The 17,409-nt window shown below is 37.4% G+C and overlaps 1 protein-coding gene across 1 annotated transcript; it reads right to left on the minus strand.

Annotated features, from left to right (window-relative positions):
• Nucleotides 1-8,641: 8,641 nt before the first annotated feature.
• Nucleotides 8,642-14,540, minus strand: LOC145463405 (eukaryotic translation initiation factor 3 subunit E). The gene is made up of 13 exons (XM_081447159.1): nt 14,435-14,540; nt 14,210-14,269; nt 13,853-13,910; nt 13,313-13,430; nt 12,653-12,695; nt 12,220-12,324; nt 11,975-12,103; nt 11,263-11,387; nt 10,668-10,887; nt 10,339-10,448; nt 9,789-9,891; nt 9,545-9,685; nt 8,642-9,032 (listed from the first exon to the last, which is right to left on the minus strand). Exons 1-13 carry the CDS (start codon nt 14,522-14,524, stop codon nt 8,988-8,990), a joined length of 1,347 nt encoding a protein of 448 aa, XP_081303285.1. The 5' UTR covers nt 14,525-14,540; the 3' UTR covers nt 8,642-8,987.
• Nucleotides 14,541-17,409: the final 2,869 nt, after the last annotated feature.

Below are 17,409 nucleotides of genomic sequence, written 5' to 3' on the forward strand. Positions count from 1 at the left end.
CACTCGCCTGCTACCCGTGTTTTCTACATTTCCCTTGTGTTTAAAAATAAAAAAAAAAACAAACTGCGATCACAAACATGATATATCAAAACAACGCATGTTGTAAAAACCTTGATTTGAGAACTTCACGTTTCGTACGCTTCTACATACACTGTACATACATCATCAGAAGTATAAAACGGTTATCTGCATTACAATAAATTTAAACGAGAAGATTCGTACCTAATAAGGAAAACCGGTACCTAATAAGGAAAGAAATGACAACGGATATAAATGAAAATAAACAGACCTAAAATCTGCTGAAAAATAAAACATATAAATGGCTGGTAGAGAAGAAGTTTCTCACTGCCAACATTTTCATTAAGTGCTGGTTGCAAATCACTATGCTAATATTGTAACATTTTATGGTGTCTATAGAGGCAATAAAAAAATCTGTCATAATTTGTGATCACTGTTAGTTTTTTTCTTTTTTCTTACTTTTATTGGTAGCAGGGTAAAACAACTGATACACCCTGATTTCATTCCAGTTTTTTTCCAATTTGGCAGTCACGTTTCTTTTTTTGATTGAATTTGAATTTAGAAACACTATCGCTGGTTAGTCTTCTGCCGTTTAGATAATCATTAGCGAGCAATTTTTTTAGGAGTTATAGTCTTTGCCATAGTAAATGTAAGTAGAGATAAATAAAACAATCATTTAGTGCTGATATTGTATCCAGCGGTGTTTTATCTTTACTTTCCCAAATAATGAAGTTTGATTTAAAGCCTGTAGAAGCCGATGCACCCTTCATGTTTTACCACCGATTGCTCCGCTTTGGCAGGGGATTGACGTTTTATGTACACATTGCATGCCTATTTTCTTGGGAACAATAATTTCAAGAGCGGGGCATCTTCACCAAGGAACCTTGTAAAGTGCAATCCGTACGGTAACAAAAGGCTTGGCGTAGAGCCATTGGTTTCTTTAGTAAGTACTAAATATGTGTTAGAAAGAGTAAGGAAATCGCTTACATCTCTGCTCACGTCATCTTCACAGTGTTCCATATTCGGTAACCTTTCTCGCAAAAAAATGTTTACCAAGTTCGTTTATCGAAATCCATAAATTGTAGGAACTTTGTCAGGTGGCCTATTGTTGTTAGAAAATGTTTCTGGCACTGGCACCTCCTTTCCAGTCGTTATTGGCGTGCATCAAAGAATTCAATGATATTCAACGCGAGTCGATAGGTTAGTGTCAGTTACGTTTAAAAACATAGGCTGTGTCGGCTAACGTTTAGTTGCCTGGTGAAGGAGACGCCGCCTTTGCTTTCAACATTGCCACACTGTAGATCACGATCCCCGTACAGAACTTAGCTGGCCTTCATAAGTGCGTGCAACAACATGGTGTTATGTGAGATATTTTTCGTTGGAACTCTCGCAGCCTTTACGTTCGTGCAGATTTACCTGTACAAGAAGTTTTGCCTGGCGAGAGGAAATTCTCTTCAAGAGAGTGAGACCACATACCGCGTGCCTGGTGGCTACTATTTGATCAAGTTTTACCCAGAGGAAAAGATGTATCGCTGAGACGACGACACTAAGCTCGGCTGTTGCTAAAAAGGCTGAACAGTGTATGCTACACTTCTTTATATTTAAGTAAAAAAAACACTTGGAAGATACACGGGGATAAACTCTGACCTATAGAGGGTAGAAAATGAAACATATTAGTAACGGAAGGTAGAATTTAAAAGTGAACTATGTTGTAGAGACTTTGCGAGTCGTAAAAACATTTTTGAATCATTATATTTTGAGCTTTCAAATGGTGTGGGTTGTTTACAGTGTAAATTTCAATGGTACATGTAGCTCACAGTGTAAATTTAATCGAAGCAATTTTTATGTTTTTTAGCCATCGTCGAAAGCGCTAAGAGTCACTGTAAAACGGGGTTTTCTATATTTTATACCGTACCTCAGATTAATTTGGGAAATTAAAAAGAAATCATGAAACTCAACTTGTTTGGTTAAATACGCATTGCATTTTGCAAAACGAAAACAAGGGAATTCAAAATGCTACGCCAAAAGAATCGTTGGAGAAGATAATTTTTGCTGACATAGAGTTCGCAGTCAAGATGTTCTTTTGAGCTATAATTGCTTAAACATGGGGTATAAAACAATTATATGAAAATATACGTACTGGCATGGCCCGACCGTGAGATAATGAACTGCAGATATTTTCATACTGATGTCACCTGCCACCTGCTATTAAGACCGTTTACTTTCTCCGAATTTGACGACAGTTTACAGCATTTATATTAAAGGAAAAAACCTTCAGCGGTTGATGGCTTCCGATTACCACTTTTTAGATACCAGAAGCTTGTAATGTGAGGCAGAAAAATATTTCACGAAACTTTGTTTAAGGGCTTTGTTTTAGAAAATCCAGAATTGTGTCACAAAGCTGATGGAAGTAAAAATAATTTTCTCTTTAATATATATTTCGATCATGAGTTCGAAATGCTGAGGAATCCTTAAATCTTCTTTGAGAAAATGCACCCTCTCCTTAATAAAATTTGTGTGTGCCTTTTATTTGGCATACTACCTGCATGCACACACAGTCTCAATTTACATAATAAACGAAAATAAACTGCAGGTGCCTGTCAGCCTGCGTGCAGGTTTCGATTCAGACTCAGATAATTCAGCTATAGAAGAGGTTTTCCGGCCAGTTCAAACGGTACCGTGTACTACATTGTCAGCGCGACCAGTTAAGCCAGACAATGTTATAAAACTAACTCCATTGATAGCTAAAATAAATTCAAACAGACCACTCCCTCACTTACCAGCATGCATTGCGAGACGAAAAGAAAACCATTTAAATGACTGGTGGTAAATAATGAATGTCATTCTTCCAAACATGACGCGGAATCGACGCGAAAGGATCAGAAAAAAACACACGATAAACCGATAGAGGGAAAGCTTTGTACATATGGGACGCAACAAGGCTCGCCAATGACTGGAACACTCACCATCTTCCTTGCTGCAGTCGCAGTTGGATTTATTGGAGCATTAGCCCTCTTGCAAGCCTATTTTATCGGGCAGTGTTTCATGGCGGGGCAGCCGCAAGAAAATGGTTACGTTAGTGATTGTCTTTAAGGAGACCAAACTACAGTGTAGCCGGCGTTTTTCGCTTGAACAGTTTTGGAAACGTGATTCCGAGCTGTAGCAAGATTTTGGTCCTCGCCCGACACGGGTGGAAATCGGTTCAACAAATTGGATGTTTCTACGGGTTGCGAGCCGGAAAAGAACACTGAGTGCATAATTTCACCAGCGCTTCAAGTTTAGTATTAAAGGATTTAAAATGCAATCGACGAAGGGCTAGAAGTTGACCAACAAAGACCCAATACTGAAGGACAAAAAGATGTATGAATTCGAAATTAAACTTTACTGACGAATTCAGATGTTGCTACAGATGTATAGCTTGCATCCAGTAACTAAACTGTAAACAAGGCGTGCGTCGAAACTGTATTCTTATTAACTATCCCGCTGTTTATATTAATTGTAAATTATTTTAAGGTCATATATCGTGGGTTTGGCTTCTTCGTTTTCATATAGAAGAGTTTTGGGTTCTTTTTTTATCATATTCACCCTTTAATGATATCCTTGTGACTTAAATTATTTTTTGTGCATCCAGGAAAACTTATAGTCTGTGAAACTGTGCTGTAATGACCGTTTCCTTTTGCCATTACTCTCCGATCCTTAAGGCTTGCTCGATATTCTGTCCAGACAACCATTAAATGACAAGTCAATTTTATTCCCTTTCCTCACGTTGTATATCTAAGTATCAATGCGGATGCAGATGGTTTATACCTCAAGATGAGCAATCTATTTACTTTAATAAGCTTCGACCCGGCCTCACAGCTAGCAGGTGGAAAACTGCATGTTTCTTCCGCAACGAACAGCTTTTTACCTCAAAATTTAAATCATAAATAAATAAATAAAATTGCTTCGTCTTATCTTTGTTAGTTCTGTTATATCCTATTTGAGTGATGCGAACTTTATTGGAGCAGTTTTAATACAGAGAGCTTGGCTTTTTGTCGCTCCACGGGCGATATTGTATATAAAATCAGCACGCATCAAAAAAAACAAAAAACAAAAAACAAAAAACAAAAAACAAAAAACGAAAAACGAAAAAAAAGCAGTAAATTATGCCGGCGTCTCTAAGCTTGACGTGTAGGCATTCACTAAAATGTTATATTTACTTTATTATTGGTTCATTAGAACACAATGCTAAAATTATGAAGGCACTTTAACAGACGAAACGTGAGATTAGACTCTGCTTTCCTCGTCTCTCCCTAGTCCCACTCGACATTTTCAAGCTCGACCCAGATCCCCTTTGCACGCCGCTCTTTGTGCCCATCTTTTAACCAAACGACGTCGCACAGCAGGCACATGTTCCTATAATACGGAGCGTTTCCCCATTTTATTTCTTTCCGCCATGAATCGTGTAAGTGTATAGACAGACCTTTAAACTGAAGGATATCAAACTCTTGATAAATAAAGATGACATCTTGTGCAGGTTTAAAAAGGTTACTTTTCTGTAAGCGAACAGAAAAGCTCAATGCTTAACCTGACTGGGGAGGAATCTATTAATTGAAAGACTGACTGACGAACTAACCGGCTTTCCGTCTGACTGTGCGTCTGTCAATGTGTATGATACGTTTAACTGACTAACTGGCTAACTGACTGACGAAGTGATTGATTGATTAATTGCATTGTTTGGTTGGTCGGCCGTCGCTCAGTCAGTAGGTTGGTTCATGGTTGGTTGGTTGGGTGATGTGCGGATGATAGGCGGGTGGGTGTTTAATTAGTTTGCGTTTTACTTTGTTAGTTTGGTTGGTCGGTCAGTCAGTCATGATCAGTTGGTTGGTTGGTTTCTTTGATTAACTTGATGGCTGTTATTCTCCTTCTTTCCTTACATTTTATCGGATCTTTACCAGATTTCCACAAATGTTTAAAGTTGTTGCGCTGTTGGATGGAGAAATATATGTGAGAATAGGAGAGGGGTTTTTCATCCACATATACACTAAGGCCATGTGTTTCACTATTCAGTGTAAACTTCTCGTGACAGTCATACACTCCAAGACGTTCTGATCTAAATCTGTATTGCCTGGAGCCAGTTGTGGCTTAACAAGTCCTTCCAAAAGCGTCGAAGACTTCAGTCTGTGTTGGCTAGAGTACAGGCGGTCACCGCGACATCGAACTATCCACAGTCACCTGCAACTGCTACGTAAACACTGGGCGGACTGTGTCTGTTGTTGCCGGATAAATCCAAAGAAAAATCCCTGAAAAATTATCGATTCCTAATAGCCTTAACCAATCAAAGAGCACGAAAAAACGGAGAATTCCAAAGTTACCTGTTGTTACCAATTATATTAGCAAATCCATGAATTCAAACAGAAGCTGATACAAATTATAGGTTCAATGAAATTTTACCCCAGCGAGTGACACTGATCATGTGTACCCGACGAATAAAGATCAGTCTTTCATAGCAGTTACAACTTTAGTATTCCCAGCTACGAGCTTCTGAAAAGCACTGATCGTAGATTAATTTGCCTACAAACATCCCCCACATGCCGGCCACAAGATAAATGATAAGTACTACAAGGGTGAGAGAAACGTACTCCAGCATAGAGACTGCTTTCAGATGATCGAAGATTCTGGAATGTTACATCGTGTCAGTCATGGTCTCGTGCCAGAGGCTTTTTTATGTACTTCGAAGATGCACTTGCGCTTGCGCTGGATGTGTTCAATAAAGCTGCTACTTATGCCGGCTAGAAAAAGGCGAAAGGAAGAAAAGTGGTTATTAAAGATTAACAAGTTGTATGTAAATAAAAGATGATCCGTAACCTTGGTGCTTTTGCAAATAAAACTTGAAGATTCAAATTAGCGGAAAACTCATCAGAGGGTTCGTTGAGAAAAAGGGATTCAGGGAAGATCACTGAAATGTTTTCAACAGCTTACGTTGATGGCATAGATTTTTAAAACTTGCAACAGAACAAATTAAAAAAAGGTGGAATGGGCGTGGGGAGAGGGAGGTGGGAGGATGCGGGAAAAGTGTCAGCATACCAGTTTGTTTTTGGCGCCTCCCTCCACTGTGTAGTAACCTGGGTTCGAACCTAGGGTCAGACGTCGACGTGGTTCCCTTTGGGAACTACGGCGCGCGCGTTTTGTCTCGAACATTCACCCGTCCTAGATCAATAATAAACTTTAATAAATCTCCTTACTCTACCAGCTCCAAATTGCAGGGAAATGCTTCTAAGAAATTTAAATAAAAGTTGATAGATTTTTGGCGCGATCCAAATTAGTGAATGACGATGATGATTGAACTTTATTAACGAGTCACTAATGTGTAGCTAAGGGGAAAGTCCCCACTATTGATTGTGACCAACAAAAAGTAAGCAATAAATTCTAATAATTTAAAAAAATAGTGACTATGTCTGTACCTTAAGATGCAAAGTCTAGAGTAAAGTTAGAAAACACAAGAATAAAAACGTGTCGTGAAAATAAGGTTTAAATATTTTATAAGTGATTTACATCAAACAACTTGGACTTGTTCCATCCCCAAAGGATCAATCGGCCAATGCTATAGTATGAAATAATTTGCATGTGAATTAAGATGGCAGTGGGCCATGGTATTGAAAAAAATCTTTCACAAAAAGAAATATTTCATTTTGTTTTCAATACCTGTAGATGTTTAATTTCGCCGTGTGAGAAATTAGAGCCACGATTACTTCAAGAGAAGAACACGTAACATATAATTTAAGCGGATTTTGCTTTTTGCGCGTGTCACAACGGAAACGTGACCGAAACTTTACACCGCGCGATAAAGCCTCTGGTAGCCTGAGCAAGAGGTACGCAGATTGTGTAAGGAATGGGTCAACAGGTTGCTATGGGCAACCAGTTTTAGCGTTTTTCCCTCAGTTCTTCGTTTTCCAATAACTCTTTTTGTTGGCACACAACCCTGCAATCTACATGTGTCAATGTGACGATCACAATTCTTTTCAACTCGAAGGGAAACCACCTAAGGATATAGTTTTCTTGCAGGTTTGATAAATAAGTGTCAATTACACCAGGGAGAAGTGTCAACCACAAGGAAAACAAAATCATTTGGTGAATATGAACAATATTTCAGGAATTTCTCCAGAGCTGAATACTAGCAATCTGTATGTGACAAAGCTGTTGGCGGCGACACCTTAAGGAAAAAAAATACACGGGTTCCATGCAGTGGAGCCAATGAAATTCCAAGAGGAATTAAAAGTGAAATACAAAATGAACTAATAGCCTCACAAAAGGTATTCCATACATCATTTTGTCGGGCGCGACTTGCTCAGAAGCAGGATGCAAGAATTGTATTTCGTTCTACGAACTGTGTGCTTAGTGTCGGCGTTATTTCTCTGGATTTGCTGTTGTCCTTTTATTGATCCTTTTACATCAACTGTTGTTTAACGGTTCGTGTTGTTCGATGGTTACCTCGAGGACTGCTGTTATTTTGCGATGCTTGCGGTTTGAGTTGGTGAGTACCCAGCAATTAAGACGTCAGTCTATTGATTATATACGCTCATCTTTAACAGGGGCGAATTTTTTCCTTTGTACATGTGAACTAAATATCAGGAACATCGACCAGGTGCCTATATACAAACAAGACAAGCAAGGTTGAAGCCACTAAATGTAACTATTACATGTACAGTAGCGAGAATTGAATGGTGGTGGAACAAGATACTTGATGTTTTTCAAAGAATCGATAGGGGATTCAAGAGTACTTCAACACAACAGGTGAAAAGTAACTTTCGGCTCTCCTGAGTACATGGCCAGGCGGTCATGAAATATTCACGGTGATGAAACTGGTATCTCTCGCTTTCCGCGTCGATCACATACAATATTTGAGGAAAAAGACAAGGTTGAGCAAAAATCTCAAGGCAAGCGAAGTTCAAAACGTTTCGACTCGGAAAGAGGAGCTTAAAGCGTCTTGCAAAACACCAATGTACAGATGTAACAAAGTGAAAGATCTCTACACCGATGGCTAGTAACATTTTCAAAGAACGCCACTGCTTATTTCTTTTTACGGTTGAATTAGAGAACGTAAGAAGTAAAGCAGAGTCAATTTAAAGAAAACATTACTAAGCTACTAAAAACTATATTCTGTACATATAGTAAACAAACCTGGACAGATCAATGGAAAAATGAAATGCCACGGTCATCACACACTGACCATGCGCAGAACACACCAATCATTACCTCCCAGGAATTTGTTTTCAGTCTTACTCTCTAATCCAGTCTCGCCAGGAATCGGGCTAAAGGGGAACTGACGTCTAAATTTTGGCAGAGACGATATCTTGAACTATGTGCTATATTTTGATATCGATATAGCCACAGCTTTACAACTGAGCTTTTTCTAAGTAGTATCTAAAGAAATAACTGTAGTGTTGAAACAAAAAAAGCAGTTCATTCTAGCATGGAATTTTCTATGTTTATTTATTTTCTATTTTTTGGTATTTTACTTTGATACGTGCCTTTCAGGCGCTAAGTTTCCAGTAAAGTTGGGACAGATTCCACTCATCAATAAATATGAACGGCATCGAGAAACAGTAGGATATTTTTATAAATTATTCCAGAACGTTTGTAGTTTAGCTAGAATGCTACAGTTCACTCAATTTTAGGACAAGTAGTCTAAGTGGCAGGTACAGATACAAGCGGGCGTTATTTGCTGTCAGTTAGCATTACATCGTGTTTTGGAGTAGCTGTTGTTTGTCTCTTGACCTCAACAATAAGAATTCCCCAACAAAGTGAAGGAGCGCACAATGCGAGGAAAAACGAGAAAGAGGGTTGTATAACGAAAGAAAAATATTATGCCTCATGTTCTATTTTCCCTCGCAGTTCATGAACGTTTAAATTCTTGTTTGCATTCCACTATCCATACCTGCCACACACACTAATTTACAGATAAAGATGTTGAATTTCCAGACTAAGTTTCAATGCTTGAAGAATCCTGACGGGTCATATGCATCCCACGCACCCTGAACAGAAGAAAAACAATACATCTCTGTCACGTATTTAAGGATTTCTACATCTGCATCTACATCTACACTTAGTTAAGTCGGTAAAAATCGTGAAACAGTATGTACTTCATAATAATTTGGTTTATTTTCTAAACATTTGCGCTTGCGATATGCTGACATACGAACATCACAACGTGAAAGTACCATTCAGTAGCTTATATTTGAATGGTCATACACTAGGGTTTCGTCCACAGACTTAGAATTGAGAACCACCCCAAAATAAAGAGTACCACATGAAAGTACTTTTCAGTAGCTTCCATTTGAATGGTCATACACTATGGGTTCATCTAAAAACAACAAAAATTAGAACCACCATGTGCACCAAAATAAAGAGTACCACATGAAAGTACTTCTCAGTAGCTTCCATTTGAATGGTCATACGCTATGGGTTCATCTACAAACAACAAAATTAGAACAACCTTGTACAGCAAAATATAATAGTTCAGAAAGCACCACTCAAGCGCTCTTACCCCGTCATATCCTAACTTGTCAACGTTGAGTTTCTTTTCAATGTTACGAGCCAGCTCCTGAGTGCGAGACATCATTCCCTTGGTTTTTTCAATCACTTGCTGGTAAACTGAAGGAGCCTGGGTTCCCATGACCACGTGACCCTAAAACAGAAAGAAGGTCGTTTACATAGATCTGAACCTGAAAACTGCATGTTAACAACTACCGGTAAGTCACTTATGTTTGGACACTTTGAAAACTTCTTACCAACTTAGAGTCAATCTTGGCATCCAATCTGGCATTCCTGATTAAATTAACAATCCATCTCTCAGCTTCCTCAGGAGTCATATTCAACTTTTCGGCGAGCATGCTGATAAGAGTAGAAAATAAAATCAAAGTGTCACCATTTAACACCTGAACTATGGGAGGGAGGGGTTTAGCAAACTACAGTGTGCTAAGGCAGCTGTTTAGTTTACTTTTAATACCTGTTGTGTCACACCACTCGAACCAAAAAAAATAACAATCTGCACAGATGAGATGAGAAAGGTTTTTTATGACAGAGTCATCTGTTTATTTGAACATCAATGAAATGGAATATTAAAGACAAGAGTGATAAAAACAAAAGGCCTAATAATTATGTTCAGCACAGTATCTTTCAGCACAAAAGAAACAAATGTAAAACCAGATGACCAGAGAGCAGAGAGAAGTTCTGTGTTTCATAAGACTGTGCAAATTACTCGATCTGAAGTTATTTTTTCAAGTTGCTGGGTGAGCGTGCCCCCTCCTCATGGGTACCACAGCTAGCAGTGCGACTTACTTTATACTGATGCACTGATGTATTCTGCAGAATGTTTCAAATATAAACAGTCTGGCATTCTCAATGAAATCATCCAAACAAGCCACAAGGAAAAAGTCGTTCAGCAAAACCTGCAATGGAATTGTGATTTCATAATGTTAAGTACTCCAGAATTTACAGTCGCCATGTCAACTAAACACATTCTATCATGTAATTTGATCATCTTAATAATTTTCAGATACAGGAGAAAATTTCTTGTCCAATTAATTGTAGCACTGCTTAAAAAATCTTGCACATGCCCTATATACAGTACATGTGATTTTTGTAAAAAGCTTGCCCAAAGCACTTACTGTTTCGCATTCTCGGAGCTTTTGCTGAGCACCATCAAAGTCAAAATTGACATAGAGACACTCCAAAAACTCTGTGATTGGATCCTTGTATGTGTAGGACTCTTGCTGAATCACTTTCACAAGATCCTTTAGGACTGTCCGTCGACGTTTGTTGGTGATGACAGCTGTGGTCAAGTATCTTAGAATGTGAGGGCATGTAGTTTGGATAGCATTAAGATACCTATGAAAGAATAAGTGACAATATAAAAGAAGTCCTCTGAAATATGGATGCACATCACTTTGAACATGCTATCTACTGCTCAGTTAAAAAGCTAGGTCTAATTACACATGTCTCTTAAATCTTGAGTTTTATGTCTTTGATCTTGTCCTTCCTAGCTTATAATGCTAACTGTGATTATAGCTGTACGTTGCTATAAATGTAGCACTACATGTAGTCAACTTCTCAGCTGTTCTGAGCTAATGAAAAGGTCACAAAACCCAAGTGGTAAAATCAAGCATACTGAAAAATTCAAACATTCCTAGTAGTAATCAAGCTTAAGCACGTTTACAGTACGGTTTGATGAACTGGACATTTAAGAATGAACAACACACTTACTGAGGCTGATAAAGAAACAGATCAATGATTAAGTCTCTCCCTTTTGGATGATTAAAGAACACAAACAGACTCCAGTGAATCAACCAGGTTCTCTCCTGTAACAGCTGAAGTGTTCCAGCTTGGTTCTAAAGTTTAAAAGGCAGTCAGGAAAGAAAAAACAGTTTCAAAAGCAATTTACTTATTAAAAATATCTTAACTGCATGTCCAAATCCATTACAGAATAAATGTTGTTTATTTACATGTAGTAACTAATTTTAACAAAGCCAGCCAGATTGAGATTCATCTTAGTTCCCATGACTGGGAAATTCTGCAACCTACATGAACAGTAGCTGTGCTACCATTCAAGGTTCTCCATTTGACACTACATGAAGGCTTTCACTCAAGTACTCACTAAAGTATTCACTAATTATATAAAAGTATTCACTAAAGGTGTGTGTGTACTAACAACAAAATGGCAATATTTTCAGATTTATACACAAACATGAATCAAGTCTGCTTACATTTTGAATGGACAATTCCCTCTACGAGATGTGTCTGCACGGAATCATGGTAGTTGTATTCATCAAAACAAATATCTAGTCCAAGATGATGAATACAAGTACCATGATTCCCTGCAGATGTATCTCATAGGACAAACTGGCTCTTGATCTTTGTGAATTTCTTAATGTTTATGTAAAGAAGCAACATTGTGACAAGAACTGACAAAACTCACATTACTCTCAATGACATCCTTGAGTCTGTTAAGATCTTCCAGTGCAGTTTCCCAGTTCTGCATGAGGATTTCAGATCCTAGTTTTCCCCAAAGAGCATTCAAAGTATTTCTATCATCATTACCAGGAACCTGTGCGGAGACAAAATATCACTGACTTGACAAGACTCCATATTGGCACAATTGTATGTATAAAATCTTGAAAAATGAAGAGATAAAATGAGGAATGTTTAAGATGTACAACTCACAAGCACACGATAAAAGTACAAATACTCTGCGGCACCAGAGTAGTTTCCACACTCATATTGAAATTTTGCATATTTGTACAGTGTGTCCAACATTTCTGGCTTGATCTGCAAATAAACAAACAAACAGACACTTGTTTACACTCATGAAGCCTATAGCTATAATAATCGCTATAATATTATTCTTACTGGAAATACAGCCATACATGTTATGATGTACATACAGTACAGTTTGGGCATCACCATGTTCAAAAAATAAAATGGACTGAATCAAGCACAATTCTAATAATAAATGTTGCTCGCTGTTCTGACACAGTTTTCTCTTAACTATTGGAAAGTTTTTTGAAATTTACCACAACTTAGAAAATAATTTATTATTTAGATGTTAACCACTCATGGGAATAAAAGCATTAATTGAAAGTTGAAACAAGCATACCCCATGGTTCATTTCAAGGTAATCAAACAGCTGTCTTCCATCCCTACAAAAATAACATTAAGACACAAGATTCATTAGTGCAGTGCAATTAGCCCCACATCCTTATCATACGATCATGTAGCTAAGGTAACATGATTTCTTGCCGAGATGATTAAAGCTACAAGTATGTCTGAATAATGTTTGACATTGTTTATGTACATTCCATGCAAGGAATAGTGGTTAACAGTGTAGTAGATTCAAGAATCCAGATTTCTGTCACAAGTAAAGCCCTAACCGTGGCCCTCATCTGTATTTTAAGGCAACTTTGGGTGTGTTCCTTTGGGATGATCAGCATCAGGATCACTCGGATCATGGTGCATCAAAGGAACCAGTGAGTCCAGTCTCGCCAAGGATTTACTGGTTTCTTTGAAGTATTGGGGGAGGGAAAAGGGGGGGGGGGGGGGAGAGGGGGAAGAAGAGAGGAAGGAGGGAGATCATCTGGAGGGGGGAGGAGCCTATCACTGACTAGCATCTAAACCGAGAGAACTGAACAGGAACACTCCTAGTCACTTAACGTAACAAAACCCAGGCTTTACTGTTGCTACTGATGGATGATTATAATATGCATCCCTGATTTGCACTGTAAACCACATCTAAAACTTGATATTTAACTCATTTTACCTTATTGTCTGTATCTGATTGTTAAACTCTGGATCTTCAAAACATTTCACGATAGGTTCTGTTTGAGCCTGTAGGTATTTTAACTGTGTAACAACTTCTGTTCTTTTTTCTACAAGTTCTACAAAGAAAAATAGTGATTCTTTTCAACAAAACAATCAACCACAAGATTCACTTTTTTAAAATTCTACTCGTAGATAATTATTTTCTGCTGAAGGAAGAGTGAGTATGAGTTACAGTGAGCATGTTGATTTCAGGAAACAACTGTTGTTCTGTTGTCATTTCCATGGTCATGAATTAAGAAGATCATAAAAAGTACAGAGTTACAAAATAACAAAAAGTACAGTATAAGACAAAATTTAATACTGGAAGCCCCAGAGAGGGCATTTGCATTCTACCAATTCTAAGGACACTCTTTAACAGAACAGCGCTATTTGTGCCTCAGCAATATACAACATGTCCATGTACACATTTCGTATCAGTAACTTACGTTCAAGTTTTATCAAATGTTTGAAAGTCACTTTTTCAGATGAAAACAATTACCTTCTGGAACATCCTGATCTGGATAGAGATTTTTGAACACATCCATAGCAAAATCAACCTAAATTGTGAGCGAAACAACTTAAAAACGAGCAAATAAACAGAGAGAGAATGAGTTTAAACATACATTGATACTCTCAGTAAATGATCAACTTATGGCTAAAACATTAAATTTTTGGAATTGGAGATTTAAATAAATGTATGGAAATCATTACAGAATCGACCCAATAGCATAAGCTTACGTTTCAGCTCATGTTGTACGCAGCTGATCGATCGATCAGAGGCTTTGATACAATCACTTCGATTCAACGTTCATGACCTTTTACTTTACACACAATTGTCTTGAAATTAAGTGCTTACCATATTTGTGTTACTTAGAAGATCGAGTTTTCCTTTAAGCAATTCCTTTTCATCGTAAATCTGAAAAAACGAGGGAAAAACAACAAGAGAATTAAAATTGTCTACGAAAAATTACGATGCACCAAAGTACGCACAAAACAAAGGTTTAATTCTCAGTCATTTCGAGGAAAGAGCTAACTGCAAAATACAAAAAAAGATGAAAAGATAGTTAAAGCAAGTATTCACCTCTTTGACGGAGAGAAATTCCAACAAGGGAAACACTAAATGACGGTCTAAAAAGCAACCCATGCGGGCGGTGAGATCGTGTTCCGCCATTTTGAAAACGTGGTTTTGTGAACTTGATCCCAGACTCCTGCATGACCATCACGAGAGAGGGATTGGGAAAAAACGAAAAGGGAAAGACAGGGAAGGAAAGAAGAAATAATTTTAATTACGGTGGTATGGTACCCTCAAATGGACCAAAAAGTTTGTTTAAATGTGGTGAAGAAAGATCAATTGTCTGCTATTGCACTCAAGAAGAGAAATTAAATTTCTAGAGTTTTACTCAAAATGGTTGCTATGGAAACCAGCCACAGCCTTTTGAGGTAGTGTTTTATAGTATTGATGCCAACACTTCCTGCTCTTTTACAACATAGGCACGCAAGGCGTGCAAGAGTTATTTTTTTTGTGTGAAGTGTCGGAGATAGAAGCATTCATGGTACAGTGATGATTTGGTTAATTTGGCAAGTTTTTATGGTTGCGATGTTACATCGGTCATGGTAAGATAGCTTAATAGCAAGCCATAAAATGTTTGACTGAACAAACGACAGTAACCTGACACGTCTCCTGATTAATGTAGATGCCATCTTATTTTCTAACAGGAAATTTGATTCGTCCTTTGATACAACCCGCACTGTGATTGGTGTGACACGCGCACATGCATAACTCCCTCACTCACCGATCACATAACCCTTCCAAGAGGAATTTTTGCTCAAAAATACTCAAGTTAATTTAGAGACTTTTTCGCATTTTATACGAGTCGTAAGTTTACCCTTTTACACAACACAACGCAACATAACACAACTTCACCAAAAATAGAAAGAAAGAAACCTCTCTGAAACGTTGAAAGTCTGATTTAATTAAATGCACTTTAACTTGACGCCACGCAGTCTTCAAAGAACATTTGAACAGTTTTCATACTTTTTACCTTTAAAAATATCGGACTAAAATGAATGTCATTAAATAAAACTATTAAACTGCTACTGCAGAGACGTAAATGTTGTTTAATATCCTGGGAACAATAGCCGATAACTTGTAAGCTCTAATTGAATTTACTCCCATATGAAAAACAAAAGTGTCGAGTTACCATTTGTAACTAAAAATAGCAAACATCTCGTGGGAACAAGTGGTGACGATTCGTCAGCTCTAATTGAATTTACTACCTTGTGAAAAGCAAGAGTGTCAAATTATCCATTGTAACTAAAAAATAAAAATATCTCGTTATATTTGCGTGTAATAAGAACAAAACAATCGTTACCGCACTTACTATTGTAAACGTTAGAACTGCTTCAAATCTAAACAGTCTCGTCTCCTCAAACACATGTCCTAAGAACTAGAACTGACGATTCGTGACGTCTAATTGAATTTACTCCTTGTGAAAAACAAAAGTATCAAGTCACCCTTTGTAATTAAAAATAAAAATATCTCGTGCCATTTGCCTACTACTCATGAACTGCTTCAAAACTCAAGACTCATCTCGTTCATAACTAGCCACCATTACACTGAAAATTATCCACTCTAAAACAACCCAATGTACATATGTAACTGTCACACTCCCCTCCAAACCGGACTAAAAATCACAAACCGGCAACATACACGTCACTCTTTATTTTTCAATTACCAAAGTTCTTATCCTTATACATACCTTTACAACAAGAAATTTGATTGGCTGTTCATAATAGATCCAATCTGATTGGTGTGACATACATACATCTCTCACTCACTCACTCACTCACTCACTCACTCACCCATTGACCCGTCCATAACATACCCGACGCGCCGACTAAGAGGTATTTTTTTTACAAAAAAATAACTCAAAAACAAGATTTGACTGTCAAATAAGCATATCATGTAAGTTTCTGTTTTGTTCTGTGCAGTGAACCTAAGTTTTGATAGTTAACTCTTATTTTCAGTGCTTTTTACAGCTTTATTTGGAAATAACCTTATTTTTGAGTTATTTTTTTTTTACAAAAAAATACCTCTTAGTCGGCGCGTCGAGTATGTTACGGGTCAATGGGTGAGTGAGTGAGTGAGTGAGTGAGTGAGTGAGAGATGTATGTATGTCACACCAATCAGATTGGATCTACTATAAACAGCCAATCAAATTTCTTGTTGTAAAGGTAAATGGTATGCGAGAAGATCTGATCCAGATAAAGTTCAGAACGGCCGTATTCATTCTTCTATATAAGAGGAGGAAGTATTCATATATTGGGTTTACTTCGACATTTTCTGAGCCTTGAGGTTTGAAACAGTTCGTGAATTCGTAGTATGCAAATGCAACGAGATATTTTTATTTTTAGTTTAAGGTAACTTGATACTTTGTTTTTCACAAGGAGTAAATTCAATTAGAGGTCTAGTTCTTAAGACATGTTTTAGAGGGGACGAGACTTTTAATTTAAAACAGTTCTAACGTTTACAATAGTAAGTGCGGGTAAAGATTGTTTTGTTCTTGTTGCATGCAAATATAACAAGATATTTTTGTTTTTTACTTACAAAGTGTAATGTTACACTCTTGCTTTTCACAAGGGAGTAAATTAAATTAGAGCGGACGAATCGTCACCACTCTTTCCCACGAGATGTTTGCTATCTTTAGTAACAAATGGTAACTTAACACTTTTGTTTTTTATATGGGAGTAAATTCAATTAGAGCTGACAAGTTATCGGCTATTGTTTCCTGGATATTAAACAAAAAGGCTTTCATTTCTGGACGGTTTTTACGTCTGTGCAGTAGCAGTTTAATAGTTTTATTTGATGACATTCATTTCAGTCCGATATTTTTTAAGGTAAAAAGTATGAAAACTGTTCAAATGTTCTTTGAAGACTTCACGGCACCAAGTTAAAGTGCAATTTAATTAAATCAGATTTTCAACGTGTCAGAGGTTTTTTTCTCCTTCTTTCTATTTTCGGTGAAGTTGTGTTGTGTTGTGTTGTGTGAAAAGGTA

Source organism: Orbicella franksi, chromosome 12 (genome assembly GCF_964199315.1).
Source record: "Orbicella franksi chromosome 12, jaOrbFran1.1, whole genome shotgun sequence".
Lineage (NCBI taxonomy): Eukaryota > Metazoa > Cnidaria > Anthozoa > Scleractinia > Merulinidae > Orbicella > Orbicella franksi.